The 17,535-nt window shown below is 40.2% G+C and overlaps 1 protein-coding gene and 1 long non-coding RNA gene across 2 annotated transcripts in view; one reads left to right on the forward strand and one right to left on the reverse strand.

The window, feature by feature from the left end:
• Positions 1-478: 478 nt before the first annotated feature.
• On the reverse strand, positions 479-4,378 carry LOC105479205 (uncharacterized). The gene is made up of 4 exons (XR_985754.2): positions 4,178-4,378; positions 2,984-3,112; positions 2,385-2,546; positions 479-672 (listed from the first exon to the last, which is right to left on the reverse strand). It is a non-coding gene; the product is annotated as an uncharacterized lncRNA (long non-coding RNA).
• Positions 4,379-4,444: 66 nt separating this feature from the next.
• LOC105479208 (adenosine A3 receptor) overlaps positions 4,445-17,535 on the forward strand; it is an 81,677-nt gene continuing 68,586 nt past the window's right edge. The window contains exon 1 of the mRNA XM_011737092.2: positions 4,445-4,577. Coding sequence (XP_011735394.2) covers positions 4,471-4,577 — 107 coding nt within the window. The 5' untranslated portion in view covers positions 4,445-4,470. The remainder of the gene's footprint in view (positions 4,578-17,535) is intronic.

The following is a 17,535-nucleotide window of genomic DNA, read 5'->3' on the forward strand; positions in this document are numbered from 1 at the left end:
TTGAGATCTGGGTGTTTAAAAGAGCCTGCCCTCCTCCCCACTACTTGAGGTTCCTCACTGGCCATGTGACTGCTCCTGCTTTGCCTTGCGCCATGAACAAAAGCTCCCCGAGGCCTCACTAGAAGCTGAGTAGATGCCAGAGTCATGCTTCCCGTACAGCCTGCAGAACCATGAGCCAATTAAGCCTCTTTTCTTTATAAATTACCCAGCCTCAGGTATTCCTTTCTAGCAATGCAAGAACAGACTAACACAGTGACTATGACCCTTGGGGCATGACTCTAAGAGTGGCCTACAGGTACTAAGGTGTGAGAAGGGAGGAATAAAGCCCAAGGTGGTAAGAGGACACTAAACATCATTCTTGCATTTCCCCTGGAAATGTGGACAAGGAGGCACAGTAATAGCCCGCTGTTCCTGGATATTCTGCTCAGGGGCCAGGCATAGGGATAAATGGACCATATTTGTCTAAAGATCTTTATTAGTCTGCTCAGGCTACCATAACAAGGTACCACAGACTGGGTGGCTTAAACAACAGAAATTAATTGTTTCATAGTTCTGGAGGCTAGATGTCCAAGATCGAGGTGACAGAAAATTTGGTTTCTGGTGAGGACTCTCTTCCTGGCTTACAGAGAGTCACTTTCTCAGTATCTTCTGGCAAGGCCTTTCCTCTGTGCCCTGCAGAGGGTTGGGTGGTGGTGGTGGGGAAGATAGAGAAAGAGTAAGAGTGACAGAGAGACACATATATGTCTCTGGTGTCTCTTCCTCTTCTTATAAGGACACCTATCCTGTCAGCTCAGGGTCCTACCTTGATGACTTCATTTAACCTCAGTTACCTGCTGAAAGACCTTAGCTCCAAATACAGTTACATTTGGGGCTAGGGCTTCAATAGATGAATTTTGGGGGGACATAATTCAGTCCACAATAGGATTGTCATTTTATCCTGGGGAGAATCTCCAGCTAGTAGTACGGAGTTAATCTTGGCAGTGATGAGACTTTTAGCAAGAACTGGGTTTGCCATTTAAGGCCTTTCTACTTTTAGCTGACAAAGTTTCCAGCTTCATAGGGCACAAAATATTATCCAAAACCTGTTTTCTACCTAGTGTTTAAGTAATTCACGTATCTTACACATCCCGCTGGTGGCACATCCCTCAGGAAGATACCCAAGCACCTTTCACCTCAGGTGAGTTGAGTGCCCCTCCTCTCTGCACCCACTACACTCTGTGGATAGAGCTCTTATACCTGCATTTATAATGTAGTTCTACAATGACCTATTTATGTATCTCCTTCTTTAAATGGTAGATTTCTTGAGGGCAGGGCCTATGTCTGTTCTCATTCACGTTTATATCTCTATGTACTGCTCAGTGCCCATAACCCATCAGCTGATACGTATTTAATGGATTTTTAAAAATGGCCTTCTAAAACTATCGATATGCTAGTGAAGCTTAAGGGTCAGGGCCCCTCATTTGCATGAGAACCTACCTAGTGATTTTAAATTCATAATTGGGTATTATTTTCCTTAAAGAGACTCTTCCTCCTCCCCGGTCCATAAAAAAAAAAAAAACTCAACCAACAGCTATATAAATTTTAGGCTCCACAAAACCTGGGCATGCCCCTGGGTTGCTGAGATGGGTGTGACTCTATTGAATATATGTTCCCTGTTTGCCATTTGAGGAGAAGGAAGCACCTGAAATACATTTCTCCTTTCCTGAGATTATTTTTGAGAGATATAATCTTGCCACTTAACCATCCTCTGATCAAAGGAAATGCAAATGCTGGAGCAGTGTACCTGGCAGCATGGAATACATTGACTTCCAAAAATTATACTAATCAAAGACAAACAAGATGCCCAGGTGGAATTCCAGGAGATGTTTCTTGATTCATATTGTTTACGGTCGGAGGGAAGTATGGTCACTGGAGTCAGCCCTCACACCCTGCATCCCTTTAGGAGCTCAGTCATTTGCTTGGACACCTGGCTTTGGAGGGCAGTAGTCATTTGCTTTTCAGAGCCTACAGTGTTAGGGACTGATCTCTAAGCCATCCTGTTACCCTCATTCTTCATACCTATCCAATGACAAGTCTAGCCAACCTGACCTCTCATAACGTCTCACATTAGCCCACTTCTCTCTTCTCCTCCACTGTCACTGCCCTCGACTCTTGCCTCATTTTTGCAAGCAGCACTAACTGGTCTTCCTCCTTCCATGCTTGCCCCACTTCATTGTATGCTCCACATGATAGCCAGAATGACCTTTGCAACAATCCCAGCTGGCCGGGTGTCTTCCCTCGGTAGCTCCCTGTTATACTCACGATAAAGCTCAAATTCCCTTGAATTACACACGAGACCTTCAGACCCAGCTTCTGTTTACTTTTTCTGCCTCATCTCCACCTACCTGCTTGCTGACACTTCAGGACTCATCATTCTGAGTTATTTGTGCCTCCTCGAAGGTGCCATGCTCTGTCTGCGATCTGGACATTGGCACATATAGCCCCTCTGCCTTGAGGTTTCTTCTACATCCCTGGCTTGTCTCTCCCACTTTGAGTTTAGGTTAGTGCTGTCCAGTAGAAATATTATGTGAGCCACATATTTATTTAATTGTAGATTTTGTAGTAGCAACATTTTTTAAAAGTAAAAGTAAAAAGTACATGAGCACTACAAAACAATCATGAAATCTTATGGGACGCAATGACAAAAGTAGAAGTAGTCCTACCAAAACTGTAAGGTTGAATTTAAGGGAAAAATATTTCACACTGTTTCAGTTTTATATTTAAATTAATTAATATTAAACATTTGGTTCCCCAGTCATACTAGTCACATTTAACATCTTTAATAACCCCATTGGGCCAGTGGTCTCCTTCCGAATGGCACAGGTTTAGACTTCAGTTTCTCTGACCTCCCATCGGCAGTAGGTGCCTTCCATATGTTACTACAGTAATCAGGGCTTAACCCTCTCGCAGTACCAGTTACACTGTGATATAGCTGTCTGCTTACTTGTCTCTGTTCTTCATCAGACTCAGCTTCTTGACAGTAATGCCTTTGTCTTATTCATCTCTGTATCGTCAGCACCCAACAATTCTGGCCTAAAATAATTGCTTGGTTTGTTTGAATGAGGTTGAATGCCTGAAAAACAACAAGCTTCTATGGGCCTATGAGGCATTACAAAATCAGGTCCCTCACTTGCTCACTCTGACCTCATCTTCTACCACACTCCCCTTTGTTCATTCTGCTCCAGCCGCACTGGCCTCCTTCCCATTCTGTGAATAACCTAAGTATGAGGGAAGCTTAGGGCCTTTGCACTATGTTCTTTGTGCCTGGAAAACCCTTCCCTTGAGGGCCAATTGGCTTTGCTTCTTCCTGTATTGCATTTAGGTGTCGTATTAAACCTGCCTTCCCTGAACAACTTCTTTCCAACATAGACCCCATTCCACCAGTTAATTTCCTAAGTTTATTTTTTATTATAATGTCCATCACCATTTGGCATGCTATTTATTTAGTTAGTCTGTCCCAACTGTAATGCAAGTTTCATGATACCAAGCATGGGGTGCTTTTTCTGGGGTGATCAGTGATGCATTCACCCAAGTAAATTTTTTTTTTTTTTAACAGTTGGGGTCTCACAGGCTGAGCACGGTGGCTCATGCCTATAATCCCAGCACTTTGGGAGGCCGAGGCGGGTGGATCACAAGGTCAGGAGACTGAGACTATCCTGGCTGACATGGTGAAACCCCGTCTCTACTAAAAATACAAAAAATTAGCCAGGCGTGGTGGCGGGCGCCTGTGGTCCCAGCTACTCAGGAGGCTGAGGCAGGAGAATGGCGTGAACCTGGGAGGTGGAAGTTGCAGTGAGCTGAGATCACGCCACTGCACTCTAGCCTGGGCGACCGAGTGAGACTCCATCTCAAAAAAAAAAAAAAAAAAGAGTTAGGGTCTCACTCTGTTGCCCAGGCTGGAGTGCAGTGGTGGTGTGATCATGGCTGACTGCATCTTCAATCTCTGGGGCTTAGGTGATCCTCCTACCTCAGCCTCCCAAGTAGTTAGGTATATAGGTATGAGCCACCACGCTAGGCCTACAATCCCAACTTAGAATAGTTCTGGCACCTAACAGGTGCTTGATAAATATTTATTGACTGCAGGAATGTTAAGACTATCACAGGGAAGGTTAGGGAATGGGAAAAGGCAATGAGATACTCAGAAGTAGAGTTCCAGGAATTTCAATGTTTCTCCCATTTCAAGTTTCACAGCATCCAAATGGCTTGGAAAGCCACACAATGACCAGCTTTTCGTTGATTTATGTGTAAAACTTGAGGCAGGAGTAAAAGGATAGTCATGAGTTTTAGGAGCTTGAGGCTTTATGAGTATGTCCCATTCTTTGCCCCCAAAACCAGGGAATTCCTGGTTCTCTAATGGCAGAAGGGTTGGATGGGTGGCATGTGGCTGTTGGAAGCTTCTGTGGCAGTTGGTAGAGACCACCAGTTGGACCAATGGAAGGGACTCTAGTAGTACCCACTGAGCAGAAGGAGGCCAGGTGGGAAAGCTCCTGGGAAGAGCAGCCAGACTGGACACTGGGCTGCTCGACTCCTGAGTCACAGTGAGTCACGGCAGAAAATAGAGTTGCTGGGAGGCAGAGATTGGGGCCTGAGTCTGCATGCTGACCACTTTGGAACATATATTCATGATATGGGGCAAGCTACTTCATCAATACATTGTCCTAGCTTGTAAAATAAAGATGATTTGTATTTCACAGGGTTGTGAAGATGATGTGACGTAGTATATGTGAAAATGCTCTGTGAACTGGAAAGTGTTTGACAAATACAAGTTATTAGGTCTGGAGGCATTTTCCCATGAATTCTCTTGTCTACCCACCCTACATCTTCGATCATTGAATTTATTGTATACAACTCAGGGCTCTTGTAAACTTTTATTTTGTTATAAAACTCAGGCTCGTTTCTCCTGAATGTCCCTCAAGGTTCAGAAAAACAAATCTCAGTCTGGCCTTGGAGAACTTAAGGAGCCACATCCTGACATTTCAAGGAATACTGTTTTCCAGTGATTTCATATGCGAATGTGTTGTCTCCCCAGACAGACAGTAAGCTGCTTGTTGTTAAAGCACAGACTTCAGTACTGGGTTTGTTTGTTTATTTATTATTTATTTATTTTTGAGACAGGATCTCACTCTTTTGCCTTGGTTATAGTACAGTGGTGCTAATCACGGCTCACTGTGGCCTCCCTCCTGCGCTAAGTCAATCCTCCTGCCTCAGCCACCTGGCACTAGAGGCACATGCCACTGCGCCCAGCCTCAGTATTGGGTTTAAGGTTTAACTTTGCTTGCTTACTAGCTGTGTAGGACTTTGAGTACGTTGCTTACTCTCTTTAAGCCTTAGTTTTCTCATCCACAATATTGACATTATAATAATAATTTATAAGGGGCTGTTGTGAAAATTACAAAAGATAATCTATCTAAAGTTCTTAATCCAGTACCTGGTACATAGTAAAAGACTAATCAATGTGTCTTCTGGGCAATAGCTACCAGCACAAGGCTAAGCATCTAATAGTATTGGGCTTTTCTAAAATACTTGATTGACTGAGAACTAAAAGTAAACCAAAGAAAGCAGAGCAATTAAAAGCTAATCTTGGTTTTAGTCTTCCAGCCTATCAAGAGGAACTGAAAGGTGTATGGCCTCCTGATCCAGGCAGAGAAGTAAACAGCAATATAGAGGCAATTTATTTTCTTGGATTGACAATGGATAAATTTCATTTGAAGCATGGCAGTGGGTTTAGGTAGAGGGAGGGAATATTGGCAATTTTAGTCCTGAAATGTTGATGGGATGTTTATGGGACACAAGTATGGGGCAGCATGACACAAATTTTCTAGGACATTTTCCACTTTCAAATCATCTGTCACATTTTCAGACCACACATTTTGATTTTTGTTCAGAAAATTTGATGGACACAAATGCAGGTGTACATGACCAATAATGATTAACATTTTATTTCTATGGCTATTTGTTTAATTTAACCACACAGACAACAGTTTAAAAACTCTTACTGAACTCTACCAACAGGTTCTAGGAGTCAAAGACAAGGTATAATTCTTGACCTCCTATTATAGTTGAGGAAACAGACACATAACTGTATTGAAATGCTGAAGTGCTGTTTTAAGGGTTATGTACAAAATGATATGGATACGGAAGATAGGGGAAGATGTGGTGGGGTCAGAACAAATTTCACAGAGGAAATGGCAGATCTGAAGAATAGCTAAGATTTGTCCATGTTGCCCACAAGAAAAGACGATCTCATAGAAAAGATATGGCACAAGCGAAGACCTGGAGACCCATATGATGTTATTGAATCACAGGGTGGGGTGACTGTGGCAGTTGAGAAAAAAGATTGAAAAGTTAATTTGGGTTCAGAGTGTGGAGGGTTTGAATTCTATCCTAAGCAGAAATTTAAACTAGGGATGATGTGGTGTCAGTAGGGAGGGTAAATGCAGTAGGGAGAGGCCAGGGGCAAGAAGGGGACGGGAGGAGTGTTGAAAAAGTCCAGGCCAAAAATGATTGGCCCTGAATTAGGACTATAGCCATGGGAATAGAGGAAGGGGATTAAATTCAGACAGACTTCTGACAGAATGGACCCAACGCAGGACCCTCTTTGAATTATACGTATACACACATACACGCAAATACACACACATATGAGAGAAAGACTCCATTAAGAGACACTTCCACAAATGAGAAGGAAAAATTACAAAAAATTCTATAGTAGTGAGCAGTAGGAGAGAAGAGTAATGGCCTATGATTGAATAAAACTCTGTGACCTTCTGCTCTGTGTTTGACCTGACCATGTGGCCTTGATATGGAGTCTATGACCTCTGTATCTCAGTTTGTATTTCCTCCTCCCTTCCTCCCTCCTTCCCCCAGCACACACACAATCTGCTTCTCTGTCACATATTAATAATAGCTGCCAGCTGGTCACCAGATCCTCCATCTAAAATTAACAATTGATGCTGGGCAAGGTGGCTTACGCCTGTAATCCCAGCACTGAGAGGCTGAGGCGAGCGGATCAATTGAGCCCAGGAGTTTGAGACCAGCCTGGGAAACATGGCAAAACCCCGTCTCTACAAAAAATACAAAAATTAGCCAGGCGTGGTGGTGTGTACTTGTACTCCCAGCCACTTGGAAGGCTGAGGTGGGAGGATCACTTAAGCCTGGGAGGTTGAGGAAGCAGTAAGCCATGATCATGCCACTGCACTCCAGCCTGGGTGACAGAGGGAGACCCTGTCTCAAAAACAAACAAACAAACAAACAAACAAAATTGTGTAGGTAGGAGCTTTGAAGATGGAAAGTCCTATTATTTTCTTCTTCAGGGTATAGTCCTCTTTCAAGTCAGCCTTGTTCACTGGACACCAGGCAAAATTCAGCCTAGTACAGAATGGGCTTTCAGAGGATGACAGCACTCTTTCACCTGACTTCTGGACCAGCCAGAGATCTGGTGCGGTTGTTACAGGAGGAAGAGCTAATTGGGCTACAGGTCCTGAGGCAGGAGGGAAAGTCCTGGCAAGGGCTTGGGAGGACGGAGGGAAGTTGGTGGAATACATTTTTCTTGGTCTCTAAGACAATCAAGAGGTATTTACCAGGCAGGAGAATGGCGTGAACCCCGAAGGCGGAGCTTACAGTGAGCCGAGATCGCGCCACTGCACTCCAGCCTAGGTGACAGGGCGAGACTCCGTCTAAAAAAAAAAAAAGAAGTATTTACCCAGCCAGGTGCTGTGGTGCGTGCCTGTAATCTCAGCACTTTTGGAGGCTGCCGCTGGAGTATTACGTGAAACCAGGCGTTCAAAACCAGCTCTGGCAACAAAGTGGGTCCCTGTCTCTCCAAAATATAGAAAAGAAATTAGCCGGAAGTGGTGAGGCATGCTTATAGTCCCAGTTACACGGGAGGCTGAGGCGGGAAGAGTGCTTGAGCTCAGGAGTTTGAAGCTGCAGTGAGTTATGATCGTGCCATGGCACTCCAGCCTTGGTGACAGAAGACCCTGTCTCTAATTAATAAATAAAATATTTAAAAAGTATTTATTGGATATTGTGTGCCTGCTACCAAGGTCTTCTTTCAATCTGTTCCACACAGTCTCTTCATTTACCCAACAAATATTTGTTAAGAACTTAGTGAACATCAGCCCCTGCCTTAGGCCTTAGGAATACAGAAACAAGAAATGAGACCAGGACCATCTACCTCTGCCCTCACTCTCCGTTCTTGATTTTAGTCAAAAGGCTGGGAACAATTGACCTCACTCTGTTAGTTCAGCTCTGAAGATGGTAAGACGAGGTTGGGCTTGTGTGTGGGTGGGGGAGTCTTCCCTTGTGATCTCATGTGTTTGGATAAGTATGCTAAGAGAATGCTAGACAATTTTGTCAGCGTCGCCAACTGAATTGTAATCTCTGAGTTTCCAATGCTCAATCTATTAACTAACACATAAGCAATGCTCTGTAAAAGAATGTTGAATGAAAAAAATTGCCTACTCTGAGCAGCAATTTTTAACTCAGTGTTTGATGTGTCAAGAACCTTTGATCTTAGCCGGGCGCGGTGGCTCAAGCCTGTAATCCCAGCACTTTGGGAGGCCGAGACGGGCGGATCACGAGGTCAGGAGATCGAGACCATCCTGGCTAACACGGTGAAACCCCGTCTCTACTAAAAATACAAAAAACTAGCCGGGCGAGGTGGCGGGCGCCTGTAGTCCCAGCTACTCAGGAGGCTGAGGCAGGAGAATGGCGCAAACCCGGGAGGCGGAGCTTGCAGTGAGCTGAGATCCGGCCACTGCACTCCAGCCCGGGCTACAGAGCAAGACTCCGTCTCAAAAAAAAAAAAAAAAAAAAAAAAAAAGAACCTTTGATCTTGAAGTGTGGGACAGGAAAACTGATAAGTGCTAAATTCTACTGTGAAAATTCCACTGTTCAGAGTTGCAGAAATACAAGGCATACATGAGAGTAGACTTAGTAATTCATGCTACATCGTTGATTTCACAGTAACAGGTGACCCAACACTCAGTCTCTCCCAGCATTAAGATTTGAAGCCACCTCATAGCTAGACTCATGTTATGGCTTTTAGCCAATTAAAGGAAGGAAAGTTTTAAATTAAGCTGTCATTTTATTTCCCCAAGACTAGGAAGGCAGTAACAGCAAAAGGAACGTGGATGTTTTAAATATTAGTAATAATAATTTTATATTTGTATAATGCTTATACTTTTCCAAAATATAGTTTGTGTCACTGGATACCATTTGATTATATCATGATAGATAGGATAGAAATTATGGTCTCCTTTCCAGATAAGAAAAAGGAGGCAAAGTGAGAAAAAATGATTTACCAAAAGACACACAGCTGGGTACTGGAAAAATTGGACTGCAACTCCAATCTCTTGATGACCAGGACTTCCATATTTGGTTTTGGAGGCACTAAGTTTCATAAGGAAAATGATTTTGTTTAAGTCACTGCTGAATCGTAAATGCCTAATAGTAGGTGTTCAGTAAACATTAGTTTAATGTGTGAATAAATTGCTTCCTTCCTTCTAATTCTTTGAGTCTGTTTTAATTGCTTTATTCCTAATTTCTTATGTTAGTTGATTATCTCATTAATTTTTGCGTTTTTTTCTTGCTAATATAGGCAATTAAGACTGTGCATTTCCTTCTAAATACTAGTTTAGTTGTATCCCACGAGTTTTGATATGTATTTTCATTATTATTATTTATCACTTAGTTCTAAATATTTTCAAATTCTAAAGTTTAAATATATGTTTTTTAAAAATTATCTTTTAAAACTGGATGTATATTGTAATTTAATTGCATTATGTTCAGAGAACTTGGTCTCTGTGAAACTGATTATTTTTAATATGCTAGAATATAATTTATGACCTCATATATGCTTGATTTTTGTAAAAGTATACTTTTCACTTGTTACTATGTTTTATATATAATCAGTTGCATCAAACTTATGGTGTTCTTTAAATAATCCCCTGTAGATGTTTTAAGCAGCGATTATATCAGTTACTGAAAGAGGTATGCTAGAATCTGTCACAATGGTGGTATATGTGTCAATTTTTTAATAATTCTGTCATTTTTTACTTTATATAGTTTAAATTTCATTAGGTACATAAAAGTTTAGAAGTTTATATCTTCTTGAGAAATAAAAACATTGATGGTTATGTAGTAACCTATTTATTTTAGCAATATTTCTGTCTGATAGTCATGTAATATAACTATAAAGCTTTCTTTCAGTTACTACATTGCCATTCTTTAAGTTTCAACCTTTCTTTGTCTCTTTGTTCTGAGTGTTTGCCTTGTAAATAGCAAATGTGGATTTTAAAAAGTCCTTTTTAAAAATTATTTCCCACCAGGTGCTTTGGCTCATGCCTGTAGTCCCAGCACTTTGGGAGGCTGAGGCAGGCGGATTGCTTGAGCCCAGGAGTTCAAGATCAGCCTGGGCAATGCGGCCAAACCCTGTCTTAAAAAAAAAAAAAAAAGAGAGAAGAAAAATTAGCTGGGAGTGGTGGCATGTGCCTGTAGTCCTAGCTACTCAGGGAACTGAGGTGAGAGGATCACTTGAGCCTGGGACGTGGAGGCTGCTGTGAGCCAAGATTGTGCCACTGCACTCCAGCCTGGGCAACGGAGTGAGACCCTGTCTCAAAATAAAAAGAAAAAAAAATTCCATATTGACTTTTTTAACCCAAAGAGTTTGGTCTGTTTATTGTAATTGCTGTTATATTTAGATTAACTTCTATTATCTAAATGTGCACTTTCTATTTCTTCTGCTTTTGCTGTTTGTTTATTCCCACTCCTTTCTCTCTTTCTTTTGCATTCAGATTTTATGACTTTATTCAACTTTCCCCCTGTAATAGATGTTCTATTCTTATAATAGTTACCCTAGAAATTTTAACATGCATAATTTTCTTAATACAGGCTAAAGCTATTTGATACATTTCTCCCGTCTTCTAACAATTCAAGGAAGCTTAGAGTGCTGTTACTCAGATTAATCTCCCCCAATTTTTATGCTGTCACTGTTCACATTTCTTTTTGTTTTACTTCTTATCCCATAAATTAGCTATTTTACTTTTTGTTTTATATAATCAATTGTTTTTAGATTTCTGTCTATGCCTATATATTTGTCAGGGTATTTGCTTAGTATCCTTTCTAGCATCTCAAACCTTTTTTCTGACATCATTCTACTTCTCAGAATGTATTCATTAGAAGTTCATTTGGGTCTATTAGTAAAGTTCCAATTTGTAATTATGCAAAATTTTCTTTATTTTCCTCCTTATTTTTGTAAGTTTTTTTTTTTTTTTTTTTTTTTTTTAAAGACGAAGTCTCACTCTGTCGCCCAGGCTGGAGTGCGGTGGTGCGATCTCGGCTCACCACAACCTCCTCTTCCCGGGTTCCAGCGATCCTTCTGCTTCAGCCTCCCGAGTAACTGGGACTACAGGCACGTGCCACTATGCCCGGCTAATTGTTTTTGTATTTTTGGTAGAGACGGGGTTTCACCATGTCAGCCAGGGTGGTCTTGATCTCCTGACCTTGTGATCCGCCCGTCTTGGGCTCCCAAAGTTCTGGGATTACAGGCGTGAGCCACTGCCCCTGGCCTTCTGTAAGATCTTTAAAATATATACATTTTTAGGTAAACTTATTTTTAATTTCAGTCTTTTGAAGAAATGATGTTTTTCCATCTGCCTTCCACTGCAGTATTGAAAAATCAGTTGTCAGTATAAATATCATCCCTCTGCAGGTAGTACCTTTCTAACTAGTCTTAACATTTCTCTTTATAGATCTGTGGTTTTACAAAGACATTTTACAAAGTGTCTAGATACGTATTTCTTTTATGAGGGATTCATTGTGATTCCTTAAGTTGAATATTTGCATCTTTTATCAGTTCTGGAAAATTCTCAACTATTATTTTTCCCCAAGTTTTGAAAAAACTGTGGTTTTATATATACACACACACACACAATGTACATACAATGTAAAATGTATAATTTTAACTATTTCTAAGTGTACAGTTCAGTGACATTAAGCACATTCACATTGTTGTGCAATCATTACTACCATTCATCCTCAGAACTTTTCAAAAAGCTTCCCAAACTGAAGCTTTATACCTATTAAACACTAGCTCCCTCCCTCAAGCCCATGGCAACTCATTATACTTTCGGTCCCAATTCAACTGGTACCTCATATAAATGGAATCATACAATATTCATCTTGTTGTGACTGACTTATTTCACTTAGCATAATGTCCTCAAGTTTCATCCATGTTGCAGCTTGTGTTGGAATTTCCTTTCTTTTTAAGGCTGGATGATATTTTATTGTATGTAAACGCTACATTTTGTGTATCCATTCATCCATCTATACACACTTGGGTTGCCTCCACCCTATGGCAACTGTGAGTAATGCTGCTATAAACATGGGTGTACAATTATCTGCTCAAGTTCCCACTTTCAGTTCTTCTGGGGAGTCATATCATAATTTTATTTTTAATTTTTTGAGAAACTGCCATACTATTTTACAGAGCACTTGCACCATTTTACATTGACATCAGCAGTGCACAATAATTTCAATTTCTCTATATCCTCACCAATACTTTTTATCTGTGTGTGTGTTTTTTTGGTAATAGCCATACTTATGAGTGTAAAGTGGTATCTCATTGTGGGTTTTATTTGCATTTCCCTAATAATTACTGATGTTGACGATCTTTTCACGTACTTATTGACCATTCGTATATCTCTTTGGAGAAATGTTTACTGAAGTAATTTGCCCCTTTTAAAAATCAAGGGTATTTTGTTGTTGTCATTGTTGAGTTGCAGGAATTTCTTGTGCATTTTATGTATTAATTCCTTATCACATACATGATTTACAAATATTTTCTCCCATTCTGTGGGTTTCCTTTTCAATCCATCAATAGTGTCCTTTGATGCACAAATGTTTTAAATTTTGATGTAGTTCAATTTATTGAATTTTTTCTTTTGTTGCCTTTGCTTCTGATGTCATATCCAAGAAATCCTTGCCAAATCCAATGCCATGAAGCTTTTCCTCTTATGTTTTCTTCGAAGAGGTTTATAGTTTTAATTCTTATGTTTAGGTCTTTGACCCATTTTGAGTTATTTTTTGTATATGGTATAAGGTAAGCATCCGACTTTATTTTTTTGTTATTATCCAGTTTTCCCAACACCATTTGTTGAAAAGATAATAATCTCTTTGAATATTACCTTTTTAATCACTCTTTTGGGAAGCTGAATAGATACATACATAACTCTCACTTCATTCTCCGTGTTTCTTAATCTTTTGTAGTTTCCATTTCATTATTTCTCTAAGCTGAATTCTATAAAATTTCTTCAGCTATTCTTCAATTTACTAATTCTTCTGGATGAGTCTACTATTTAGCCCATCTACAGAGTTTTTAATTTAATTATTACATTAATTTTTATTCTGGATCTGTTTAGTTATTTTTCAAATATGTCTGGTAATTTTTTTTTTTTTTTTTAACAAAGTCTCACGCTGTCACCCAGGCTGGAGTGCAGTGGCACAATCTTGGCTCACTGCAACCTCAGCCTCCTGGGTTCAAGCAATTCTTGTGCCTCTGTCTCCTGAATAGCTGAGACTACAGGAATGCACCACCCTGCTCAGCTAGTTTTTGTATTTTTAGTATAGACAGGGTCTGGTCATGTTGGCCAGGCTGGTCTCAAACTCCTGGCCTCAACTGATCCTCCTGCCTCGGCCTCCCAAAGTGTTAGAATTACAGGTGTGAGTCACTGTGCCCTGCCTGTCTGATCATTTTTGATAGCCTCTTTTTCTTTTCTCCTATTTCCAATTAATTATCTTACTTTTAAATGTGTTATACATACTTAAAAAGTATTCTGTAGCATTAATAACTACATTTAAATTTTCGGGGCCGGGTGCGGTGGCTCACGCCGGTAATCCCAGCACTTTGGGAAGCTGAGGCGGGCGGATCACGAGGTCAAGAGATTGAGACCATCCTGACTAACACAGTGAAACACCGTCTCTACTAAAAAATACACAAAAAATTAGGCGGGCGTGGTGGCGGGCGCCTGTAGTCCCAGCGACTCAGCAGGCCGAGGCAGGAAAATGGCATGAACCCGGGAGGGGGAGCTTGCAGTGAGTGGAGATCGCGCCACTGCACTCCAGGGTGGGTGACAGAGGGAGACTCCGTCTCAAAAAAAAAAAAAAAAAAAAAAAGTCTCAGTAGTTCATTTTTTCCTTACATGGTGTTTCTGCTGTTTCTTACTCAGGGAATTTTGTTTCCTTGTGTATTTTGTGATTTTTGTAAATTGTGAGCTAACATTCTTTGCAACTTTTTTAGATTCTTAGATTCCTGAGTGGAGAGAATTTGTATTTGCTTTTGCCAGAGGCTTGGGGTCTACTAACCCGGATCACTTTGAAGAAACATGAAAGAAATGTGAATTCAGGCTGTAATCTTATTTGAAGTCTCACATGTGGTTAAAAATTCTCAAGAGAAGACTTTTCGACCTTGTACCACGTGCCATTATTTTTTCACCATATTCCTTTGAGGGGTATATGTGTGTCTTTTTAAATTATTCACTGAGCATATGATCCTTTGCAATCCTGGATAAATGTTTGGGTTTCTAATCTTACTTTTGAATTTGTGTAGACCTGAGACTTATTGTTCTGTAGCCAAGTGGCCACCGAAACAAATGCTCTGGATTACTGTGGACCAGCAAAAGTTCTAGAACAGCTACCAGCTTTAGCATTCACCCTCCTCTTTAGATTTGTGCCATGCCACCTTTGACCTTTGAATATTTCCTATATTTTCTTGTCAAAAAAAAGATGTTTTTAATTTTTTTATCTGGTAGTTTTGAGAGGTTTTTAAGAAAGGTTTTTCAGATTCCTCTGTAATACTATATACCTCCACAGGTTCTTACAGTTCTAAACTCTGGGATGTTTCTAACTTGATCTATGTTCTTATGTGTGTTAATTCAATTTTCACAAGAAGTCTATGAGATAGGTATTATCATTATAATTATTTCCATTTTAAAGATGGAGAAACTGAGGCATAGGGAAGTTAAATAATAAGCCCAAGGCCACATAGCTAATAAGTGGTGGGGATCTAAATCTGGGAATTCTGGCTTTAGTGCATATGCACGTAACCATTCCAATCAGTCACATTCCATTTCTGCTTTGTGCCTGCACTCCTTCTTGCTTACAATCAGAATGGGGAAGCAATGCATACCCATATGGAACCACTAGAAAATAACACAATATATATTGAAACTCTTTGTATAGGTTCTTAAGTTCTACAGATGTTTGCAGAAAGAGTGATCAATGAGGAAGTTTCTTGACAGTTTTGGACTTGATATAAGTGTTAAGAGATGGATTTGAGTTGACTAAATAGGAAAAAAGAGGAAAGGAAAGGAATTGCAACAAAAGGGGGTGGAGTGGAATTTGAGCCTAATGTCAGAGGTAGAAAGGAATATCACAGTATATGTGTGAAAATACTGGTCTATGAAGCAGAAAGTCTTCTTCAAGAAGAAATAGATATTCAGCTGAGTAGGTAGGAAGGAGCCTGAAAGCCAGATAAAGAAATTTAGATGTAATCAGTAGAATTTAGGTTTAAGGAAGATGCTTTTGTAACAGCATACTGGATAGAAGTTGTCAAAAACTGAAACACCTGAGATTTTACTCTGCATGTAAGCTAAAAAGTTATCCTGTTGCATGGATGATGGTGGAAGATCTGAGACTCCTGAGTCAGAGACAAAGGGCTCTATTACTCATAGCATAGTGGCAGCATGAATGCCAGTTTCATATCCATTCCCTGTGCTCCTCGAATTCCACAGAGGTGATGCAGAATGAATGCTGTATATGTCATGAGTTTTTGCCAGAGCTGAGGGATCCTAAGCCTGGAAACGCAAATCTTCTATAATGGAATGTATGCATACCTGCCTGGCCTTTACCTTGGAGAAAGACATTTTTATTATACTACACAATAAACAAACCTGTTCACTGCTCTAGAGGAAGACAGTCCAAAAATAAGGCCCTCTGTGTCTCTGCTTACAAGATGGGAAGAAACATGAGAAATTCATGAGAAATTGTTTCCCAACAGAAGTCACCTGAGAAATAGCAATCTGAACATGAAGTGTTCGGGATATTTCATGTAAGCTCCACAAAAGTAGAGATCTTACCTGTTGTTAGTCTCGCTCATTGTAATAGTCCTAGAGATGAGTGTATAATCTAAATAAATTTAGCTTTAATAAATGTTTGCTGGATGCATTTAGTGCCTAACAATTTTTGAGTGATCACTATATGCAGGCCTAGTACTAATCACTTGACAAGTGTTAATTCATTTGATCGTCGTAGCAATACTTTTATTATCTCATTTTACAGATGGTAAAACTGAGGCATAAAAAGTTTTAATTGACTTGCTTCAGGTCATACATATAGGAAATGGTAGAGGTGGTATTCAAACACCAACGTATGATTGCAGAACTGGTGGTTTTAAATAGTATAATAAATTGCCTCTCAAGGCCTGCCTCGTGGTGGTAGTGATTAAGAAAAACAGATAAAGGTGACTTTTAAAGGAATAACTGGCTGGCTTTGGTGATTTTCTGGTTAGAGTGGATAAAAAAATGGTGAGTTGTGGTCTCTATGAAGATGGTAGAGTAAGGTACTCCAAAAATGAACTCCACCATAAAAGCAACTAAAAATTTCCCCAAAATGATCAGAATATACTTTTTCAGAACCTGGAAATTAACCAAATACTGTGGCAACTCAGGGAACATGTATTCAGGAAAAATAGCTGAGTCCTTCATAGGAGAGACAGATTTGTGACATTATAACTTGCCCTCATTCTATCTCTAGCTCCCCAGCTCAGTGGCAGATAGCCACTTGAAGATAACAGCTTGCATTCTAGCACCAGTACCAGAAGAAGGAGAATGAATGTCGTCATTTGGAAATATTTGTCCTTGGTTGATTGTCTGGTGACTCCCTAAGAGATGGCCTCAAAAGTCACGTTTTATCTTGTTTCAGAGCTTGCCCAGCCCTAAGTCACTATCTGGAGTCATTTGTTGAAAACACAGGTAAATGTTTTAGCCTTTGCTACTGAGACAATGGATAATAGTTGGGGCAAACAATAGATTAACCAAATATCTTGGGAGAAAACCTAAATGAGATGCTTTGGCAAATAAGGACTTTGAAAAGCTCTTACATTTCTGGGAATTTAGAAGGCCATGTGCATGCTGAGAACTGTTCACATACTCAAGAAAGACCAGAGAAAGTCCCAATTTCTCCCCTCAGGTTTACCTGAGCAAACAGTAAGTGAAGGCCAAGGCCAAGTTGTAAACTGCTCGGCTGAGTGCTGACGGCATGCCACAATAAAGATGCAGAATCCCTCTGTAAAGACTGGGAGATTTTTTTTGCTCCAGGTGTTTAAGGAAATCTTTGTCCCATCATTAACTGACCACTAAATTAACAGAACAGAGACTTCAGTGGCTGCACATGACGAGGAATACAGACTTTATATAATTAGTTTGGAAAAGTCACTAA

This window comes from Macaca nemestrina, chromosome 1, assembly GCF_043159975.1.
Source record: "Macaca nemestrina isolate mMacNem1 chromosome 1, mMacNem.hap1, whole genome shotgun sequence".
NCBI classification, from domain to species: domain Eukaryota; kingdom Metazoa; phylum Chordata; class Mammalia; order Primates; family Cercopithecidae; genus Macaca; species Macaca nemestrina.